General features: G+C 40.8%; 1 protein-coding gene across 7 annotated transcripts in view; it reads right to left on the bottom strand.

The window, feature by feature from the left end:
• Nucleotides 1-367: 367 nt before the first annotated feature.
• The window catches only part of cacna1eb (calcium channel, voltage-dependent, R type, alpha 1E subunit b), a 73,624-nt gene continuing 51,542 nt past the window's right edge, over nt 368-22,449 (bottom strand). For 4 of the 7 annotated variants that reach the window (XM_085255771.1, XM_085255773.1, XM_085255774.1 and 1 more), the window contains 27 exons: nt 21,386-21,666; nt 21,012-21,144; nt 20,125-20,254; nt 17,333-17,392; nt 17,124-17,230; nt 15,477-15,573; nt 15,221-15,381; nt 14,069-14,206; nt 13,745-13,946; nt 13,496-13,660; nt 11,151-11,261; nt 10,982-11,062; nt 10,620-10,739; nt 10,437-10,502; nt 8,827-8,918; nt 8,518-8,692; nt 8,308-8,435; nt 7,948-8,044; nt 7,540-7,645; nt 7,292-7,399; nt 7,106-7,206; nt 5,936-6,039; nt 5,754-5,850; nt 4,040-4,144; nt 3,473-3,608; nt 3,149-3,303; nt 368-2,181 (listed from right to left, as the gene is read on the bottom strand). In XM_085255771.1, the coding sequence (XP_085111897.1) occupies nt 1,657-2,181; nt 3,149-3,303; nt 3,473-3,608; nt 4,040-4,144; nt 5,754-5,850; nt 5,936-6,039; nt 7,106-7,206; nt 7,292-7,399; nt 7,540-7,645; nt 7,948-8,044; nt 8,308-8,435; nt 8,518-8,692; nt 8,827-8,918; nt 10,437-10,502; nt 10,620-10,739; nt 10,982-11,062; nt 11,151-11,261; nt 13,496-13,660; nt 13,745-13,946; nt 14,069-14,206; nt 15,221-15,381; nt 15,477-15,573; nt 17,124-17,230; nt 17,333-17,392; nt 20,125-20,254; nt 21,012-21,144; nt 21,386-21,666 (3,781 nt within the window). In that variant the 3' untranslated portion in view covers nt 368-1,656. The remainder of the gene's footprint in view (nt 2,182-3,148; nt 3,304-3,472; nt 3,609-4,039; nt 4,145-5,753; nt 5,851-5,935; nt 6,040-7,105; nt 7,207-7,291; nt 7,400-7,539; nt 7,646-7,947; nt 8,045-8,307; nt 8,436-8,517; nt 8,693-8,826; nt 8,919-10,436; nt 10,503-10,619; nt 10,740-10,981; nt 11,063-11,150; nt 11,262-13,495; nt 13,661-13,744; nt 13,947-14,068; nt 14,207-15,220; nt 15,382-15,476; nt 15,574-17,123; nt 17,231-17,332; nt 17,393-20,124; nt 20,255-21,011; nt 21,145-21,385; nt 21,667-22,449) is intronic. The other 3 variants (XM_085255772.1, XM_085255775.1, XM_085255776.1) reach the window with 3 other exon arrangements.

Genomic DNA, 22,449 nt, shown 5'->3' with positions numbered 1-22,449 from the left:
AAATGCTCAGATTTTCACTGAGAGTGAGCAGGATGGACAAAATTAGAAATGAGTACGTCAGAGGGACAGCTCGGGTTGAGCGGTTTGGACACAAAGTTAGAGAAACAAGGCTAGGCATGTGCGGGATAGTGGATATACTTGATGAATCATATCTGTATTTCCATGTATGTTAGCACGTTTCAATAAACTTCTGTGCTTGTTTGCCGTTTTCCTTGCAAAATATGTACTTGAATTAAATGTACAGACTGACAGTTTCCAGTTGCACTCGGACTGGTTTTTAATTGCAGTGCTCAAGATGTCACAAAGCTTTCTGATGTCTCACTTGGCCTCCTAAATGAGAAATAAAAAGATAAACAGTAACAATGGCAACTTGTGAACACCTTTATTTGTATATACAACTATTTTACACATAAAAACCCACAAAGTATTTGCATTCCAGGAACTCCAAGTTTTTGGTTAAGTGAGTTTCACAGAATTGGCCTTCATCAGGCAAATAAAACAAATACACAAACCTTAAAATGAGTATTTTCCAAGGATTCCTTTACGTTTAAAGCTCATCAGCTGACACTGTTTTCATTTGTTGTCTCTCTCTCTCTACATAATACAAACAGCATAATTTCTCTGTACATTATTTGTAAGTAATAGAGCAATGTGGAGATTTGAAGCAAAATGCATCGTGGTGTGTCTGCAGTGTTCATATATGGTTCGTATAATATTCACAGTTTTAAAAAAAAACAGAACAAAACTGAAACTAGATGAAAATATTTTGTATTCATGGCAAACAATTAAACATCCTGTTTAATTATGGTTGGGAAAAATTCTCATTTAAAGGATTTTTTTTGGACTGGTAAAAATAAAAGTTTAATACCATCTCCAAAGGATAATTAAAAGTCTGCAAATATCTGAGGTTCGGTGGTGGCATGGCTTTACAACACTGCATGGTGAAATAACAAATAAGCATCATATTCTATGTTATTCTATAACTGTATTCATTTCTCACAACTTATTATGTTCAATAGCAAAAAGAAAAAAACGATGGGGGAAAATCAGGCAGTTTTCCCTCCTCACATTCATTCATACTGTAAAAAAAATCCAGCATCATTGAGTGTTACTTATTAGTATCCACATTGTCTGGTAAGTATCAGATCGCCTCCTCATGATGGCTTGCTGTGTCGATCTGGTCTAATTTATATATGGGGATGGTGTAATGATCACAATGTATTTACAAAACAATAGATTTATAAGAAAATGTAGTTACATATTCACACACCCCACAGATAAATACTGTTTAGAGCAACACTGAATCATTGAGCAACATCTCCAGAAAATGAAAATACCTATTGACACAAATGACATAATTTGACCCATCCATTTGTTTTTTTGTGACATATTATTACTCTCTATCATCAAGTACAAGTCAGGAAATAGACCTTATTTATTGTCAGTGTTCTGTGTGAATTGGCAACTACAGTTTCAGGAAGTATTGTTCTTCATCATTTTGGATTTTTTTTTTTACCAAACATCCAGCGGGCTCGCGGCCTTGAAGCACTGATGCAGAAAGAGTCGCATTAACCTTCGCTCTGGATGCGGTCGTACAGCGTCCTGTGACATCTCTCTGGCATTCTGTTTCCTCCGTTCATGTTGCGCCTCCTGTCCCTAGCACCTGTCGTCCTCCTCTGTGTCGCTTAGAGGGTCACAACTAGCGACTGAGGTTGTCTGTGCCAGACGCTTTCGAAAGTGTCCGTTGGGGACTTGCCAGCCAGTCCGCGAGCGTGGACGGGCCGTGCTGATGGTGTTTGAGCGTCCCAGGCTGCAGGCCACGGCCGCCTCGAAGGTCAACGTTTCCATGGGACCAGAGGGGTCTGGGCTGTGGTCGTCCTCTTGCAAAGCCAGGAAGGGCTCAGAAGGGTAGCGTCGAGGTGGGGATGTGCGCCGGGTGGCCTCGCTTTGCCTCTCCCCTGGGACTCCCTCTTGGCTCTTCCGTGTGGGCTTGCTCCGCCTCATGGTCTCAGGGCTGCCCGGTTCATCCTCATCTTCACCAATGGAGGCTTGTGTGCGACACACGAGGGGGGAGTAGGAGATGTGAGGGCGAGAGCGGGTTGGAGTTTGCGATAGAGGTCGTCGGCCACTGGGAGTGCTGGACTCAGATGTGGATGGCATCGGACTGTCTGAGCTGTTGCCCTGAAAGCGAAAGTAAAGAATAAATTAATCAACAATCGCCAATAACAACATTTTAAAGACAACTTATTATGTTTTACGTTTTTTCTGCCCATTTTGAATGTGTGGCCTGCTCTCTTGATTTACATGAGTGGTGGAAATGGTCTTCTGCTGTTTTCAGAACAGCAGGTGATTTTTCTGATGTGTTCTTCTCTTCTTATCAGTATTTGGGTATCCACTGTACATGATGGTGAACCCCACTGCACGGGACTCTGAATTGTTAAGTTAAATTGTATATGAATGAATAGACTCTGACCATAAAGGGATGGACATGGTCATCAGAAATACTCAGGTAAGATGTGATTTTTAAATGATGCTCAGATGGTACTAATGGGCCCAACTGATCTGTGCATTCATGTTGATTCTTACCCAACCATCCAAATGTTACAGCAGAAACTGAGACTCAATAAACCAGGCATCATTTTTCCAATCTTCTTCAATTTTGGTGAGCCTGTGAGAATTGTAGCCTCAGTTTCCTGTTGTTAGTTCATAGGAGGGGTGCCTGGTGCAGTCTTCTGCTGCTGTCTTCTGCTTCAAGGTTCAGAGATGCTTTTCTGCATATGTTGGTTGTAAGAAGTGGTTATTTGGGTTATTGTGGCTTTTCTATCAGCTCAAAGCAGTCTAGATATTCTCGTCTGACATCTAACATCAACAAGGCATTTTCTTTCAGTGAACTGCCACTCACTGGATATTTTATCTTTCTCAGGTCTGTAAATGGAAAATTATAGTAGACCAGCAGTTACTGAAATACTCTGGCCGGGTTATCTGGCACCAACAGCCATACTACCTTCAAAGTCCTCATTCTGATGCTCGGTTTAAACCTCTGCAGATTATCTTGACCATGTCTACATGCCTAAATGGATTGTGTGGCTGCCATGTGATGGGCTGATTGGATATTTGTGTTAATGATTAGTTAAATAGGTATACCTACCTGTTTATCTTGGGGATCTGCTCGTTCTACGCTCGAGGATCGTGAGGGCTGCAAGCTTCTTTCCTCTGAATTACAACGAGACATGTCTGGAGACAGGAGGTGGCAGCGTTCCTTGGAGCGACCGCGCTCCCTGTCGCCACGCTCAGAGCGAGAAACTAAAGGGACATTCAGGAAAGAGTGCAACAGGAAATGCAAAAATACAAGGGAGCAAAAAAGAAAAAGAAGAAGAGGAAAATAAAGATATAAATGTCATAGGACTACATTCAATTCAGCTCTTCATTATCTATGAACACAGTTGCCTAACAGCAGGCGAGCAGGACTAACCAGCAGCCTTATAGCTCTTGTGACGAGGTCGATAGACTCGCTCGGGGCTTTTCTCCTCTTGCCAAAGTCCATTCACACACTGATCTGCAACAGTGGAGACTGATCGCTTCATGGAGCCACTAGAAACCTCTGCCTGCTTGAAGTTAAAAACACACAACAAACATAGAAAAACAGGGCACAAACACAAGGAAATAAGTAAGCATACTTCTGTTACCACCAGATTATTTGATCCAAACAATAAAAATGATATTTCATGCTTTAGCCAGTGCAAAAGTGCAGTGCAGCCTAAAAGATTTGAGAGGTTTAGTCTTTCCTTTACTCTGTGGTTGAAAGTAATGGTCATAACAAGATGAGGCAACAGCATTCGAAGATCACAGCCCGTTCTAGCAACTCATTAGACCTTATTCAGCCTCCCAAAGTAACAAATGTCGAAACAAAACTCTACTGATCTGAACTTCTCAGCATCACGTGCACTTAAGGAACGACAGACTTTGGCATAAGAGCCCATGCAGCCCCTGACGTCCTCGAGATCCAGCCCAGAAGCTGTGTCATGGGAGATGTGTGTACCTGCGACTCTACAGCCAGACGAGGCATGGAAGAGGCCCGCACACACAGGCCCCTCCCTAGTGGAAGCTCCAGTGGGGCTTCAATCCCCCTACTGCACTCGCCCACCTAGGTGTGTACAGAAACAAGAGAGGAAGCGCAAGGAAATACAGAGCACCAATCAGGCTCATCCCTGCCAGGACTCCCGCTGTGTATGGACATCTTGTTTAGGTGAGAGGAGGGGCAGACAAGCCATTTCATCACTGACAAAAGTACTATCTATCAGCGCCATCTCCATCGCCATCCAGTCAAAAGCCATTCCAGCCAAAAACAGACGGAGAACTTGCAACAGGAAAACTGACTTCAAGGAGGAGCAGAAACAGAGTGCGGTCGTAAAAGAGGAGCAAGGAGTGAAGAAAAAGAAAAACAGACAACAAAGATATCAGCTCACATCGAAAAATGGACTTTTTCAGCTTGGAAGTGCATTCAGTCATGCATGTTTAGGTGTTAATGGCTATACAAACAGAGCCAGACAACGCCTGTCTGAGGGCCAAACGCATTCCTCTGCAAATTAAGTATTCCAGATCAACTTTATATCATTCAACTGACAAGCAGTAGAGACCATTAAAACCAGACAGTAGAGACACAGCAGACATCTACAGTTTGACAATCTCCCTTTGCTCTGACTCCAACTTCCACAGGAATAAAACACAGGCGCACAGAGAGCAGCGATGCGGTGCCCTGCAAGGCACTGAGAAAACGGCATCAGTCATCACATGGTTATACAATTTTTGTGGCGTTACACCTAAACAAACACTTTGCTTTATTACATTTTTATGTAAAACTCTTTGCTGTGAGGACAGTGATTCCCAAACTGATGGTCAGGATCCTGAAGAGGTTACAAAATAGGAAGTGCACAAAAGAAAAGCTGCATTTTCAAGTTATCTCGTGTTGGAGAACAGCATGCCGTGCCATCAGAGCCACTCTGCGAAACTGCTCATAAAAATTAAAATAAACAAAACAAAAACACACCTTTATTGAAATTTTGCTGATCCCACCTTCAAGGTGATGCCAGTGAGCAGCGCTGCCAGTCTGAGACAGTGAATTCATTCACTGGGGGATGAATTCATGGTGCAAACCTCCATGAATGTTCAACAAACATGGTTCTGGTGGAATTGTGATTTCTTCCACTGAGAGCTGCTGTTTGGTTGCTGGTTCGCAGCTGGTTTCCCAGCTCTTATGCTCTGTTGATCCTCGAATAAAAGACAGCCAATTTGACACAGAAGATGATGTTTCCTTGCTAAGCAAGTTTGGAGTTTGAAAAAGGAGTTTGAGGGAGAGATTTTTAAAAAGCAGTTGTCCTGGAAGTGATCCAGAGGTGCACAAAGACATGATGTTAAGAGGGAGATCACATTTAAATCAGGTATGATTTTTTGATTTTTGATGGCTGGAGTCGCTGAATTTTTCGATGACACCTCTGGAGTCAAAAGTAAAAAATAAAATATATGCAATAAAGTATTTGCTTTTGTTTATTTGCTCTGGCATATTAAAGCTAAGCAGCACACTGATGCTACGGTAACATTTATTCATAAGATCAAAGCAGCAGAAAAGCTCTGCTTTCAAGTGCAAATTACTCTGAGTCAAAAACTACATAAATTAAAAGGTCAGAGCATTGCCAAAAAGCCTGCCATGGGGATAATGTTTTATGTTTTACAATTATATTGGTCCTTTGTCTTACCAGATTCTGTTGACTGGTATCAACGTCAGAGCTCATGGGCTCCAAAAACAGCTCCTGAGGTGAAATGGGGCTCAAAGCCACAAAGCCTCCCCTGGTCCTGTGTCAAGATGGAGAAAAACAGTAAGCAAAGGCATTCAGAATCACACATAAGTACAGACTGTTGCAAGCATTTGCAGACTCACAGGGCTGAACCAGCACTGTGCGGCATCATTGGCAGTGGCTGGTTAGACAGAATGTCCTCGGGGAGAGCAGAAGCATCCAGACGCTTGAACATCAAGCTACTCTTCTGAAATGAGACAAATACAGAAAAGACTGTAGACGTCTTTGTGACAACTTTGTGTTAATTTAGCTAATTATAGGCCAACCTCCAACCTTTCTTTTATCTGAAAAACTCTTCAAAGATCAATTGTAAAACAGCTAAATGATCATCTGCAGAGCAATGTTTTATTTGAAGAGTTTCAGTCAGCTTTCAGACTTTATCACAGTACAGACGTCACTTAAGTGAAGGTTACAAATGATCTTCTTATGTTCTCTGACAGTGGCTTATCCTGTTATCCTGTTTACTACTGTTGGCCATAATATTTTATTATAGAGATTAGAGCATGCTATAGGTATTAAAGGTACTGTGCTGCAGTGGTCTGAATCATATCTAATAGACTCCAATTTGTTCATGTAAATTGTGAGTCTTCCTCACACTCTCAGGTTAATTATGGAGTTCCACAGGTTTCTATGCTGGGACCATTTCTGTTTACAAAATACATGCTTCCCTCGCTCTTAAATCTCTCTTTAATCTCTTAATCACCTAAGACTGAAGTTATTTTATGGTGCTAAAAATCTTAGAAATATGGTGTCTAATCAGATGCTTACTCTAGATGTCATTAACTTGGCCTCCATTAACACTGTGAGGACTCTTGGACTAATTTTAGACCAGGATGTGTCTTTTATTGTGCATATTAAACATATATGTAGAACTAAGGTCTTGTATTTGCACAGTATGTCTGAAATTAGAAACATCCTGTCTTTAACATGGCCAAAGAGCAAGTACTCGCTATGAGGGAAAAGCTCGGACACAGAGCTGCTCTGAACACTTCATTTTTGGCTCTGTAGGACATCGCTGATAGGAGATATCATTAATATGGACAAGAATTTTTTTAAGGAATGGTAAATAACAAAAGAAACCTAAACTTAAAGCAATCAGGAACTGGATGTATAATAGGTCCCCTTTAAAGGTCAGGTGAGATGGCTTACTCTACCTCCTGAACAAACTGGGTGCAAAAAAAAGTAAATTTATAAAAAACTAAAGTTACAAAAAAGAAGGTGTCACAGAGTTCATAGTGACGTGCTGAGCAGACCTGAGCCTCCAGCTGCTGCCTGAGCTTCTTGGCCTTGTTCTGTTTGAAGTAATCCATTATCATCATTGAAGCGTAGATCTTCCCGACCGTCATGTCAGTATCTGTGAGAGCAGGAGCACTCCATTAGTTGTCACTGCTCATCTCTCAGCATTACAGTGAGAATCACCTTCTTAGTTAGAGCCAGACCTTTGTTGATAGGTACCAGTAGGTCCAATGTCTTCTGGGGCAGATAAGGCCAAATAATACTGATCTCCTTTTGCAGCTCACTATCCAGAGCGATACGGTCCTCACCACCTGAGACAAACACTCACCTTTAACCATTTTTTTAATGATGCACTGTTGACGGAACAAAATGTGAAATCTGAAGACATTAACTGCTCAGCAAAACAAAAGAAAAGCCGATAAATGATAACTAAAGCAATCACAACCCTAACCCCGAGCTATTTTGATATCCAGAGCTGTGCGGATGAGTGACATCAGAGTTGAGGTGAAGTGGACGGTCATATCCTCATCCACGGGCATGTTCATCAACACTAACCTCTGCCAGAGACAAAGACAAAGAAGGAGGGAAAGTTTCTATGTTAGACCGTAAACCAATACCTCCAGCGACCTTTTAAATCACATAAAAACACACAGCAGCCACACATATGCACATAACCACTGACTTCTTTAACTTCACGAAGACCAATCATTTGCTTTCTCTACATTTTTTAAATTGAAAAACTGAACAAAGTTACTAGCTGCCATGCCCTTTCTGTTGTGTGTTATATTTATTTTATATAACCAAACTCTCACTTTTCATTTTATCTGGCCTTTCTGTGTTAAATAAAATGTTTTCATACCTTATAGGCGATCTTAGCAGGACATTTTTTACCCAGGCCGAGGGGTGGTGACATGTGTGTTAACATCTCATACATGGCCGTGTAGTGGATGCGGCCGCTTCAGAGGGAAAGCAAAAATGAGAAGTGAGGGGATGTGCAGACAGAAGATGCAAACAGAGCAGACTTTTCTTCTGAAAGTATTTAGAATGATTGAACTAAATGCCACTGTGGACTTGATGAAAAGCAGCTTGTGTTCCTTATGCTCAAAGATCAAAGCATTCACATTTATGCTCTTTGGCTGCCCTCTGCTGGATAAATACAGTACCTAAATGTTGATCAGGTCTGCTTCAAATCACAAACTGATAAAAGAGCGAGCCTCACCACGCCAGTCGATCATATTCCCCCCAGATTCGGACAAACTCATCCAGGTGATGGGGACCCAGGATTGAGGAATCTCGTGTCAGGTATTCAAAGTTATCCATAATCACAGCCACAAACAGGTTCAGCATCTTAAAAAACACAAGGGCAAGAACCTAAGAGGCACAGCAGACTGCAACACACCTGAAAAGGCAAATTTTTGTTGGTCCTGACCAAGAATGAGCTGAAGAAGATGAAGGACACAAAGTAGCAGTAAGCAAAGTCGGTCCCACAGCCGCCCTCGTGGTCCGGAGACATAGTGAGGGGGGCGATGGAGGGGTCTGGTTCACACTCCTGCCCTGACAGACAGGACAGCATGATCTCCTGCCAGGACTCCCCTGTAGCACTCCTGGTGGTGTTAACACAAACAAATATCCAGCTGACATCTGACCAATAACACATTCATAGACGATTAACACCAAACACCAACAAAGGAGCTTTACTCAGAACAGCGGCACCGCCTAAATGTAGTTTTGAGCTCACCTGAACAGGAGCATGAGTGCGCTGAAAAATGTCTTAAAATTGTTGTGCTGGTTGATGTGACTCTCGTCATTCAGCTTGATGTTTCCAAACACCTGCAGAAAACAGCTGGCTTCAGTTAATTCATAGTTTTTCCCGGACAGCTGCTAGCTTCTCCCATAGCAGCTGCTAATCTTCTAGAGTTCAAACATTAAAAATATCCACATAACACACTAAAACAATCCTAAGAGGTGGGACCAAGAAACAAACTTTAACAACAGGACTAAATCAGTAAATCACACTATAATACACAAAATCTCTGTCTGTGCGTTTGTTTGTTTGTTTGTTTGTCCACGAACCCCTCTTAGACCATCTGGAGACGAGAAACCAAACTTGGCAAACAAGTACATCTTAGACTCCTGATTGTTTTTATCTATATGAGAAAGTATGATGTCATCATGAGCCCTAACAACCACCTACTGTAGCAACAGGCAAAAATTCCCTAGTTGGGACCATATCCTGTTACAGACTTGACAGCATTTGAAGTAGATAATGGCAGACGGCGTGAGCATGAATTGAGGCTGTGGTTTGGGGATATAGACATATATAGACAGAGAATCGGAAGGAGCGTGTTTGAGGTGTGGTCCCACTCCTGAAATTGGGATAAATGATCTCCAATTACCTATTTTTTAAGCATTTGCGCACCTATATCACCTTATGAAAGTATCTTGTCATTTACATGTCATGACAATAGCATCTAATTTTGATCCACATGTATATTACTATGCCCTTAATTGTATTTATATAGCACCAACAATCAAACTTACACTGCCTGACAACCATCTAGCAAGAGACTATAATGACCAGTTTCTAGACTTTATGCAACACACTTTACTAAAGCATCCTATCCTTTAGTTTTACAACACTTCATGTATATCCTAAGGTACTAACTACTGCTAAAGATTGGCATAAATTACCAATTTTGGCACATAAATACATCTTTTTATTTTTCTCAATGTGGCCCAACAGCATGAACAGGCCAAACAAAAATGTGAGCAAATACTTGAATTCAATTCAATTCAATTGTATTTATATAGCACCAAATCACAATAATATTTGGCTCAAGAGGCTTTATATTATTAGGTAGAGCCCTTACCATAACAGAGAGGAAACCCAACAATCAAACTACACCATTTGAGCAAGCAACTGGCAACAATAGGAAGAAAAAACTCCCTTTTAACAGGAAGAAACCTCAGGCAGAACTAAGCATAGTATAAAAAATGGCTTAAAGTAACTAATGGATGTACAGAAACCGTTAAGATCAAACTAGCTCATACAAATAACAGTGCAGACACGAGTAAGTACTAAATAAATATCCTGAATATGATGTGCGTGCTTTTTGATTATTCTATACTGTACATGACCATGATGTTTTCAAGCTGTGGCCCCACTGATAGGGCACAGATATACCAGGAAAAAATATGTACAGAAATTATGCTAAATTAAGGAGAATCCTTCTTTTTATCGATAAAAACTGTTGGGTTGGAGGAATAAATAGTAACAAGCAGACCTTAAGTGAGAGCTACGAGTTTGTTATGATATTTGTGATGTAGTTTAATTATCGAAAATATTACCTGCATTCCAATTATGGCATATATGAAGAAAAGCATGGCAATAAGAAGACAGACATAAGGGAGAGCCTGGTGGAGAAGAAACAGGAAATACAGTTTATCAAAACTTCTTGTAATTTGTTATAATATCTTAGAGCATATTAGATACATCTTTAAAATAATAAAAAACAAAGGTAGTGGGAAAACCTTAAAGGATTGTACGAAGGTCCACAGCAGAATACGGATGGTGTAACCCTGCCTCAACAGCTTGATCAACCTGGCAGTTCGGAAAAGCTTCAGGAAACTCATGTTGATGGTGTTCACCGACTGGGACAGACGTGGTTGGAGAGAGGGTGACCGAGAGAGAGAAGGAGAGAGAGACAGAGAGTGGCAACAGAAGGGAGAGACAGGATGTAAAACACAGATGGCGAATTTCATCACAACATGACTTAAGTTGTGTCTGGAGGAAGGGTAACACACCAGGAAGCTTGGAAAGAAAGTATGCTCTTGTCTTTTTATTTTAGGGTCACAACAGTGTGAAAACGAATGGTGTCTTGGCAGGGGCTTACCTGTAAATCCACAATTATCTCTGTGATGCTGCCAAGGACAGTGATAAAATCAAAAATATTCCAAGTATCTCGAAAGTAGTTCTGCAGGAAAAAGGAAACGCTTCGGTTAATTCCATCGCACATGGAGAAATTCAACTAAATGTGATCTAAACTCTTTTGTTCTACTCACCACTAAACCAAACGCCATGATCTTCAGTATGCACTCCATGGAGAAGAGGACAGTGAAGGCCGTGTTTAGGTGTTTCAGGACTGTATCGTAAGCTGCCGGAGCTGAGTGGTACTGCAAGAACAAAGAAAACAGGCCCAAAGGTCAAACTGACATTCAATCAATCAGTTATTACCATAATTAGTAAATTATTGGTGACATTTTGGTGAGCATGACGAGCATAATTTTAAAGGTCATAATGATGGATTTGCAGCTGCCTCTCTAAGTTTAATTTCAGCACGGTATACAAAGAATTAAAACGGACGGACAATCCATATGAATAGAAAATGTGTTTACACACACGTATTGACAGTTACATTATCTCTGTGTTTATGATTTGGTGGCTCCAAAACCTTCTCTTGTGACAAGGCAAGCTTCACAACACGGCTCACATATACACAACACATGAACGTGAGCATGAAAAGTACTGAACAGTATTGTTTTAAAAACGTTTTTCTTTTCTTTTATTGTGTAATTCAACCTTTCCATTCATTGAAGAGTGCAAGGAAGAGAAAAGACAACAAAACAAACTGAACAAAGGCACCTAACAGTAAAAAAATAAGACAGATCAATGGAAATTGAAGGTTTCTACTGAAGTTCAATTAAAACACAACAAAAACTGTTTTGCTTCTTTTTCTTTTTTCTTCTTCTTCTTCTTTCATTCTTTTTGTATGGATATTTTAGTTGTTTAAATATAGAAAAAACAGAAAAATATATGTAGTGACAAATTGCTGAAGTTGATGGTATTGTATAGTGATTCCAAAATGTCAATTAAAAATAAAAACACAACAAAAGCAAAAACAAAAATAAGACAAAACTTTGTAATTACAGGATTTTGAACTTCAGGAAAACTCAGACATTGATTTTAATCATTTTAAGAGTTAGACAATCTCAGAAACTTGTTAAATATCTTGATTTGGCTATAACTAGATAAATAAAGCAAGGGGGACTACGGCAACCAGTTTCTGTTAAACAGAGACCGGCCGGCAACCCCCTAGCAACCTCTGGCTGCCAGGAAAAAATGTGTAATCCTCAGCTGGTTGGGGAGTGTTTGGTAGTTTATAGTTTGTATGGAAGACGTCGACTTGTCTGCAAACACTCATCAACTACTGAGCTTTAGTGAAACTTCAGAGTGAAAGTTGTGGCTTACCGCTGCAACCAATAAATTTCAAAAGGTGCAACTTTTACTTTGAAATCGAATGTTTGCATTGTGCTTTCTGCAGTTTCACGACCGCTCTGTGAGTACTTTGCAAGTATTTGCAGACAACTCAGCATCTTCCATGTAAACTACGGTTTCTGTGGTAATATGCTAGTGACCAAAGTAATTGTAAAGCGATTGTTTATTAATTAATTAAAATTAAATTAAGTAAATTTACTGAATACCATACAAAGTAAATCTTCTCTTATGTCTACTGCAAACCTTCCAAGGTTTTCTCTCATAGTCAGCCATCAAATTTCCGCTGTAGCAAAAAAAAAACCCCAGTCCCTGCTTTTAGGTATAAATCTTCAAACGTACACACTGTGTACAACCAAGCAGCCACAACACAAAAAAAGAACAAAAAAAAAAACAGGTAAATAGCATTTTTTGTTACAAGAGCTGCAGAATAGTCAGTTCTTGACAGAGGAAAAATAGGAAGGCTGTGATATATGAGCAACACGGCCAAAACTGTGACAGCAAGACAAGAGTATCAGCGTCCTGTCAAAATACCAGATCTCGTCTGTTCCCGCTATGCAGCACTTTGTATCTAGTGAGGTAAAAATGAAGGACTACTGGTAAACCTGTGAGGCAGCGGAGGTCATAGAAGAGCAGCTACAGCAAAAAATGCTGAAAACCTTAGCCAGCTGGGCTATGATAGAAAGTGCATGTGCTGATCCTTCACTGTAAAAGCGCTACAATGGGTGCATGAATGTGAAAGCTGGAGTATGAAGCAAACGAAGAAGTTGGCCTCATCTGACCAGTCTCATGTTTTTTGCATAAAGTGACAAAGAGTGCTGACTTGGCTTGTGGATTCCAGTCTGCTTGAGCATCTGTGGCATCTTTTAGAAAATAAAAATGTGATCTACACACAGGACACCTCCAGAGGTCTTTTGGAGTCCATGTCTCCTGGGTAAGGACTGATTTGGTGGCACAGGTTTAAAGTCACTTCTCACTGAGGCTACTTAGAGTTTACACTTGAGTTTCAATACTCTGCAAGTTGATTTTTAAAAAAATCTGGCATGAAATTAAACCAGTGTTTCTCTGGGCCTTTGGGAAATCAATCTAAAATGATTTGTGATACTGTTCCACATTTACTGAATGAACCACTTACCTTCATCATGAGAACAACAGTGTTGAGGGCGATCATGACGAGCACAGTGTACTCAAACGAGGGCGACGCCACAAAGTGCCACAGTCTGTACTGGAAGGTCTGTCTGTTCTGGGGCATGTAGCGGGTCATCGGCTTGGCGCTGATGGCAAAGTCAATGCAAGCCCTCTGATGGAGAGAAATGAGCATTATGTGTGAAAAGATGATGCCTAATTACTTGAATTTGTGTGAAATGCTGTCACAGCTCCGTACCTCATTCTTCTCCAGACTGCACTCCTGAATCATCTTGTCACCCTGCTCTTGGAAAGTGATGATGATAAGAGCCACAAAGATGTTGACGAAGAAGAATGGGAAGACCACAAAATAGACCACATAGAAAACTGACATCTCCATCCGGTTCCCCCGACTCGGCCCCATGTTCTCCTCTGTAACATCTGTAGAGTGCTGGAGGACCCTACATTTAAAAAAATCATATTACCTCTGGTTGATTCATTTATAGCACACATAAGTTATAGAAAGCAATTTTGTGCTGAGAAAAACTGAGCTGAAAGCCTATAAACACGCAAGGAGACATACTGAGGCCACCCCTCTCCAGTTGAAACAGTGAACAGAGTGAGCAGAGCCCAGCAGACATTGTCATAGTGAAACTCGTGTCTCTTCCACTCTCTCCTCTTCACCTCCTTTTTGTCTCTGCTGTAGTCAATGTAGTAGCCTCTGTGGGGAATAGAATAGCCCAGAGGTCATCATTTCACTTAATTCACTGATTAGACCAGCGGTTGTAACAAAAAAGAGAAGCATTAAAGCCTTTGTTACAAGTAACTGTTACTCTCATGCTATTCACTGGCATCTGCAGACAATGACAGACTATCTGAGGTTATATAAGAAATAAGCAAAGCTGCACATTTGGGCCCTTTTTTGTAATTTTCTGCTTCATTGCTTTCAATTTGGAGGATTTTTTTGTCAAGGCTTGAAGTTTTTTGCATTTTCTCTGATTGACGCTGCTGTCACAAAAGTCGTGTTTTTCCCCTTTTTAAATTTTTTTTATATGTTTTATTTTCTTCCTGTTGTGATTTTGTTGGGTAGGTTTCCTTCAAGTTGTTTAAAGAGTTTAAAACCACGTAATACTCTCCCATAGAAGGATTTATATTGATTTTGCACCACAATACTGCACAGATTTAAAAAACAAAAACAAAAAAACAAAGCCATATATATGGTGTAAGATATCACACAGAGTCAGTCTTAGTCATAACATCTTCAACCCGGTTAAGACAGCTCAGAAATGAGAATGAAATTTTAAATAATTTCTTCAGAAAAGTTCTCTTGCATGACCCAAGCCTTAGCTGTTAGACAGATGGACTCACATTTGACTGTAGAATCTGAGATCTGAGCATCTTACCCTCTTAAATCCTGCGTAAGCAATAATGATATACTTAGTGTTTTCACAGGACTGCATGGAGTCCTGTATAAACTTTCTTCCACACATGGCTGTAAGGATGGTATTAGTCTTGTAATCTAACTTGAATAAGCATATTCCAGGAACTTACTGCTTTAAACCTCTTTTAGAGCTTAACTCCTCATATTCATATTTTACATTAAAAATGATCTTGCGTGGCAGTACCAGTGCATTTTGAGTGACAATGTGTAGGAGGAGTTTCAGATATATAAAGTATATATATTTTTAAAAACACTAATGTAGGAACAGACGAGGGTGAAGCGGAGTTCACTCACTGGCATTCCTTCTCTGTATTCATGGAGCTGTCAGTGCAATAGAAGAACCTCCCCTTAAAAAGCTGCACTGCTATGACAGCAAAGATGAACATGAAGAGCTGGTACACAATGAGGATGTTGAAAACGTTCTTCAGAGATGTGACCACACAGTCAAAAACAGCCTGCGCAGGAGAAAGACAAATAAAATCTGTCAAGGACTGGTGCAACAACACCAGAAAACAGAACAGCAGACTGTTTGCAGATGTCTGCATCACACCTTGAGTTTAGGAAGTCTCTTGATGGTTTTAAGGGGTCGCAGGACTCTTAAAACTCGGAGGGACTTTATCGTCTTGATGTCTCGTCCTTTGTTGTTTCTGTTGACATTGGAAATGTAGCACTGAGAAACATAGCTGTACGGTCAGACTGATGCACACAGACAAGTACAAAAACAACAACAAAAAAACACAGTAAAAACTGAATGTAAACACAAATGAATGGGGAAACATTCAACTTGAGGGTGTATGTTTGGAGCTTGACAGATTTCAGCTGTAAAATATTTGATCATTTGTATTTTTTCAACCCTTAAATCAAATATTTTAGCTGAATCATTCAATTACACTAGTAGTTTGTGCACGATTATTGTCACGGTCCTGAGTCTGTGGACTCAGTGTTTTTCTGTTTGTATTAGTTATCCTTGATTCCATGATTTGTTTTGATTCTCTTGGTTTTGGTTTCTGTCTCTAGTATTCCTAGCTCCTAGACCTTGAAAGTCTGTGTACTATGTCAATGTGTTGAGTTTTGTCTTGTCATGTCAGATGACTCCCAGCTGTGCTCTCCTCCTGTTTCACATTCCCTAATCACCTCAGTATGTATTTAAGCCCTGTGTTGTTTTTTTTAAGCCCTGTTGCATCCTCCACATTTGTTGTGTGTGTAACCCTCGTCTTCTATCGCCAGGCCAGGCCAAGCAAGGCATCCCATCCCAGTACAGTTAAACAATCCTAGTTTGAGTTTTTGCTTTTTGTATTGCCAGCAAATAAAGCTGCCGCCTTAAGTTAATGTTTTGTCTCAGAGTCCTGCACTTGGATCCAGCCACTGCCAGCCACACAGCTCATCGTGACACTCATGGCTTCAAATAAATATATTTATTCTATCAAAGTTAGATCACACTGAGAATTAATGTTTTTATCTTAATATTAGCCTTGTCGTGAGCTGTGTGTGCATATACTGGAACACTTTTGTTTTATGTTCATTTTCATGCAAAACTGATGACTTGATAGACAAAATGACTCATTATCAGCATTCCCCCCCCCGATACCTGCCAGGCTCTGCCGTTGTATGAGTCAAATGTCAAAATGTGACAAAATCAAAAGCAAACAGACAAAAGGCAGACAAAAATATATATTTTTTAAATGTAGAAAACAACAAAAATATGAGTGGCTTATGGGACACATTTACATTTAGTGTGACTGAAATTTTTACCCCATCACATTGCTGGGAGCCCCAACAGTCATAATATCCACAGGAACAACAGAGAAAAAAAAAACGAGGCAAAAAAAAAAAAAAGAGATACACTGTGAGCAAAGCTCAAAGGATCACAGCTATATCAACAACAGAGAAAATAACATACAATTCTCTACATTACAACAAAAAGCACAAAAAGTTTAGTTAGTAATGTTCGCACTCAAAAGTAAAGAAACAAAACGCTGCGACACACACTACCCATGTTTAACCACACCACCTAAATTACACAGAGAAAACAGTTAAATCTGAGCTCCGCGCTGTACAGGTCTTCTCATGCCTCCATACTTGCAACGTGCGAATCTTTGAGGGAAAGTCGTTTAATACAATACTGTATTCTCAGAAACTGTTTGCTGCAGTGAATCACTCATTAGTCATCGACAGGCAGCACTGTAATGTGACTCACGTTAGAGCAAAAGCAATCAGAGCTCCCACCACTACAATGAAGTCCAGCATGTTCCACATGTCTCGGAAATAAGAGCCATCGTGTAGAATGAGACCCTGGTCTATCATCTGGGGGACGAACACACACATCCACACGGATGGGTTACAAACTGGCAAAGGTGAAGTCTTTGAAATTGCGATGAAAGAAGAGAAAATGTTTCAGCCACCCACCTTGATGATCATTTCAAAGGTGAACACTCCAGTGAAGACGTAATCAAAATATCGGAGGACCTGGATAATTTCAAAATTAGGGAAAAAAATTACTTTTTAAAAGTTCAGTCCAGAGTTTGAGATTTTTCTGAGGTGCATTTAGTATCAGTGACGGTACACACAACCACGCGTAAAGCTCCTCAAGAGTAAATCAAATTTACATTTTTCCCATCCTGCCAGTGGCAATGAACTTGCTAGCATCAAGCTGGCATGATTCATCCACCTTAATGCTTCAGGACACATCTTCTTAGAATGAATCAGTACATTTGTGAGCGGTGTCAAAGTATAGCTCCAGGTAACCAACTCAATTACTCAACTGAGAAAATTATAGACAGAAATTCTAATTACTCTGTGTGGCTCTGGGTCACTTTGCATACTTTGACACACAAAACACATGTTGTTTGGTGCTCTAACCAACCCAGATATTCCTCAAGGAGACGCTCCAGTAATGTCGTTTAACAATTCCATTCAGCTGAGTGACTCATGGGGTCAAAATCCTTCTGCTGGATCCTACATTCCCCAAAATTCACGTTGATGGTACCATCTGTCAGCTGACTCCACACATAATCTTAATAACCTTGTTCTTAAAGCTGTTTTTACAAACTAAGCAGTGCTGTAAGTAAACTTATTTTTATATGCAAAACTGGCAGAGTGCCCCTTTAAGTTCTTTTGTTGACCTTGAAGAGTACTAAGATCCACACAACACACACTCTGATGGCTCCACTGACTGCATTGGGGTTTTTACCACCTGTGTTGGGTTCAAAGACTGCTGATTTAATGGGATTTCCCACACAATCATCTCTATGGTATACAGGGAATGGTCAGAAACAGAAAATATTTAGGGAGTGTTGGTTTTCTGAACAAAAATGATGCCAGAGGTCAGTGGAGAATAACTTAAGCTGTTAGTAAGGGATCAGTAGCTCAGTGTCACAAATTGGGGCACACAGCAATGACTACAAGGGAGATGCACACAATTAAAATTTTTGATTTTTAACAAGAAAATAAGTTACACTAACCACAAACTGTGTGGTCAGTACTGTCAGTGGTGTAAATGAGTGCATGAGTGAAGAGATGGCATGTGCAAGGTTGTTTAATGCAAGAGAACAAACGAAGGAGTAACCAAAATCCAAAAAGGTGTCTCGGGGAGAAGAACCGCCCAGGAACTGAGCTCTCAGGGCCCAGGTGCTGCCAGTGTTGTTAGTTAAAAATAAGCCACACCTCCTCTCCAGTTCCTGTAGAAACGCACAAAAGACCTGCCACACGCTCAGGCAGGTAGGAAGTTTGTTACATTTGTTACAACCAAGGTATGCACAAGAGCATCTCTGAATGCACAGTTCGTCAGCAAATGAAGTAGATGGTCAGAAGACCACGCCGGGTGCCCCTACAATTCGTACAAGCTTACTAAAATTGAACAATAAAAGATTAGAAAAATGTTGCCTGGTCAGAATTTGACATTAGCGAATTGAAAGCATGGATCCATCCTGTCTTGTATTAAAAGTGCAGGCTGGAAAAGCATTGTCTGGTCTGATGAGTCTTGATTTCTGCTGTGACATTTAACTGGTAGGGTCAGAATTGGCACAGACATCAAAGCATGGATCCATCCTGCCTTGCATCCTGAGCTGGCGGTGATCGTGTAAAGGTGTGAAATTTTCCTGCACTGCAGTCTACCATTGCTGCCGACCATGCCAATCCTTTCACACCACAATGTACCCATCTTCTGGTCTCACAAAGCTCAAATTGTCTCAAAATGGTTTCTTGAACATGAAAAGTACACCACTGTACTCAGACAGCCTCCACAGTCACCAGTTCTCAATCCAACAGAGCAGCTTTGCAATGCAATGAAATGGCAGTACAGCGAACAAGTCTCCAGCAACTGTTTGACGCTATCATGTCAATATGGACCAAAATCTCAGAGGAATGTTTCCAGCTCCTTGTTGAATCTGTGCCACTGGAAATTAAGGAAGTTCTGAACCCAACCCAGTAGCAGCAAGTTGTAACTAATGAAGTGTCCAGTGAGCATAAGTAGCCGGGTACTTTCAGCTGCTCCTTCACTTCCCAAGGGGTCCCCCCAGCAGATGGATCCGCATATTTGATATGGAACAAATTTTAAGCCAGATGCCCATCCTGATGCAATCCTCCCATTTTTTACAGACTTCGAATGAGCATTAGCAGTACACAAGCTTTTGACCCCTTGAGGCTTAAACTGGTGCTTTTCCGTATGTCAGGTGAAGGTGTTAACCACCATAGAGGCACTGGTGAGTGAGAGCAGCTACTGTGCAAAATCTAAAATGACTCGTTGATGGGGATTTGTGCCTACTTTTCATTTAATCCCTTAAATTACGTGTTGTAACCTGATGTTGTTGAGCACTTGTCAGCATTTGTTGACTTGACTGACTCGACTTATACCCAAGCACAGTGTGGATTTTACTCATATGTCCTTATTCGGTCACTCTTGACACGTTCCATGCTACTTAGATGAGTGAAAAGTCGTGAAAAACAAACTGCGCAGCTATCAGGCTGCTTGCCACCTTGTATGTGCGCGATAGCAAATGTGTCACAGCACATTGTTGCTGACACAGTGTTATGTCAACTAGAGATCAAACCTAAAAGACTTGCACTGAACTACAGTTTCATGAGACCATTTCAGGCCATCTGGAAGACATCTGAGGGTGATTTGATGATCATTTTGATTGTGTAAATCTCATTTTCATAAAAAAAACAAAGTCTTTAAGACAGATGTTGTCTGAGCTCACCTTGTTCCTGTCTGAATTAGTGCACACAGGGTCCTCGGCAGCCAGTGCAATGCTGCTCGCCACGATCACAAGCAGGATGGTCATCTCAAAATAGCGGAGAGTGACCACATAATGACAAATCCTCCTGATGCTACATTACAACAAAGAAGATGCATATAACTGCGTGAGTGGCATGCATAGAAACAACTACTGCTACTACAAACAAGAAGAAAACAAGTATTTAAAATGCTGTGCAAAAGTCTGGAGTCACCACTTATTTCTTTTGTTTCCAAGGAGCTGAACTTTCTTGTAATTTCTTAAAATGCCTCATCAGAAAGCTCTGTGTGGAAGGGCAGCTGTTAATAACCCAATATTAAGGAAGGTAAACGGAGAGAGAAGGCGGTTGTATGTTGAATTACACAAGAACTGTGATGAAAATTAGTCGCAACAGGTCTCATGGAGTGATGAATCCAAATTTTAAAGTCTTGGTTCACAACATCGTCAATATGCATGAAGGAGCTGGGGAGGGAGGTACATCAGTGAGTGTCTACGGCAACCTGTAAAACATGGTGGAGGATCTGGGGTTGCCTTTCACACAGTGGTGTTTGAGAAGGGATCATGAATGCAGAAGGTGCCATCAGATTTTGATCCATCATGAAATACTATCTGATTGGTAGAGGCTTCATTTTCATCAATGACAATTATTGACTCTTAACTATAAACTACAAAGACTACTTGTATTATACAAGCTCTGTTTTCACTTTATACACTCTGTATGTTTCATGTTTCACTTATTTCTCATTTTCCTACTGAAATCTTTTTAAAACATGATGGGTGACTTAAGACTTTTGCACAGTACTGTATTCCATCAGATAATCAATGATTTGGAAGATTGGGCTACATCTTACGGGTTGGAGGCCTTGAAGATGAACATGCTGTCTGGAGGTACAGGTTTTGGAGGAATTGGAGGTTCTTCCTCCTCTGTGTCCTCCTCATTTTCATTCTGGTCAGACTGGTATGCCTCCAACTCTTTATTGTTCACTAAACCCCAGACAGACACATGAGAGCAAAGAAAAAATGTTTTAGCTGTCCATGAACAGCTGACAAAGGAAGAACAATGTGAGTCACCAACACAGTGGATTCAGGGGGAAAAAAAGACTAGTGGCCACTTTTATCAGATGTCAAGAACGCCTACACAGTGTGGTACAGTGATACTGACACTAAATCCCACTTTGTGATGCATTGTGCAAAGGACTGCAATGAGAAGTGGTCACAGTGCTACCTGTCATGGGTGTGAGCTCCAGAAGTGGCTGTGCAGACATTTCGATGGTCACGCTGTCTTCCAGGTTAGACTTGTCCCGTTTGATGGATGCCTTACGGTTTTCTGACTCTATAGCACTCACAGTGAACTCTGTGGCCTCTAAAGCAGTCTCCACTGGGATGTTTTGGCACAGTGGCTCATATTGATCTGAGTGGCCACCCTCAACCTGCTCTGACCAGGTGCTGTCCACTATCTGTTCACACTGAGGAGGATCAGGAATATCTGCACTGCATTCAGCAGCTCTGTAAAAAAAAAAAAAAACAACTCACCAAAACCGAGCATGGCATTAATTCATGCAGATCACAAAGTACAGCTGAGCACAATGATAATCTAATAAATCAGGTGGTAACGGATCACCTCAAGAGCAGCCCACGTCAGTTAACTGATGCACATGTGTTGGTGAGTAACGAAATACATGTACCGCCGTTACGTATTTAAAATACAAAATATGAGTAACTGTATTCCGTTACAGTCGAAAAGGAGAGTGGAAAAGTACGAGTTGTCACCGAGCAGAAACGGTAGATGGAAACATTTAAATATGATAATAACCACTGCAGCCAAAAAGAGTGCCTGACGAGCCCCGTTGTAAGTAAACTATTGATTCGACTGTACACTGTGGTCGTGTTTTCCTCCGAAACAATAAGTTCTGTTGGAGCAGCCTTTCTACGCCTCTCTCTGTCTCTCGCTTGCAAAGTTGACCCAGACAACAAAGTGAAGCTAGTTTTCGGTTATGAGCCCGACACGGAACCCACGTATTAGCCAGAGGTCCCTTTACTACGGTTCGGAGCGGCGGACCTGTTTTATATACGCGCGGAATAGTTTTCTATATGAGATCGCTGCATAAAGCACAGCCTTACCTAATGTCCACCTACTGTTATTCATTTTATATTATGATTTAAAAATCTAGTTGGTATTGGTATGGAGTGCAACCTTCAGTAAAAGTAATAAATCACACAGCAATAGTACATTCATGTAGTTGTAAACAGCATGATAATATATTAAGTAATCCAAAGTATTCAGAATAC

The sequence above is a fragment of the Mchenga conophoros genome, linkage group LG18, assembly GCF_057382185.1.
Source record: "Mchenga conophoros isolate Kocher_MC1m ecotype Shallow Benthic linkage group LG18, M_conophoros_male_GT1.1, whole genome shotgun sequence".
Lineage (NCBI taxonomy): Eukaryota > Metazoa > Chordata > Actinopteri > Cichliformes > Cichlidae > Mchenga > Mchenga conophoros.
This window is presented reverse-complemented; position numbering and strand designations above follow the sequence as displayed.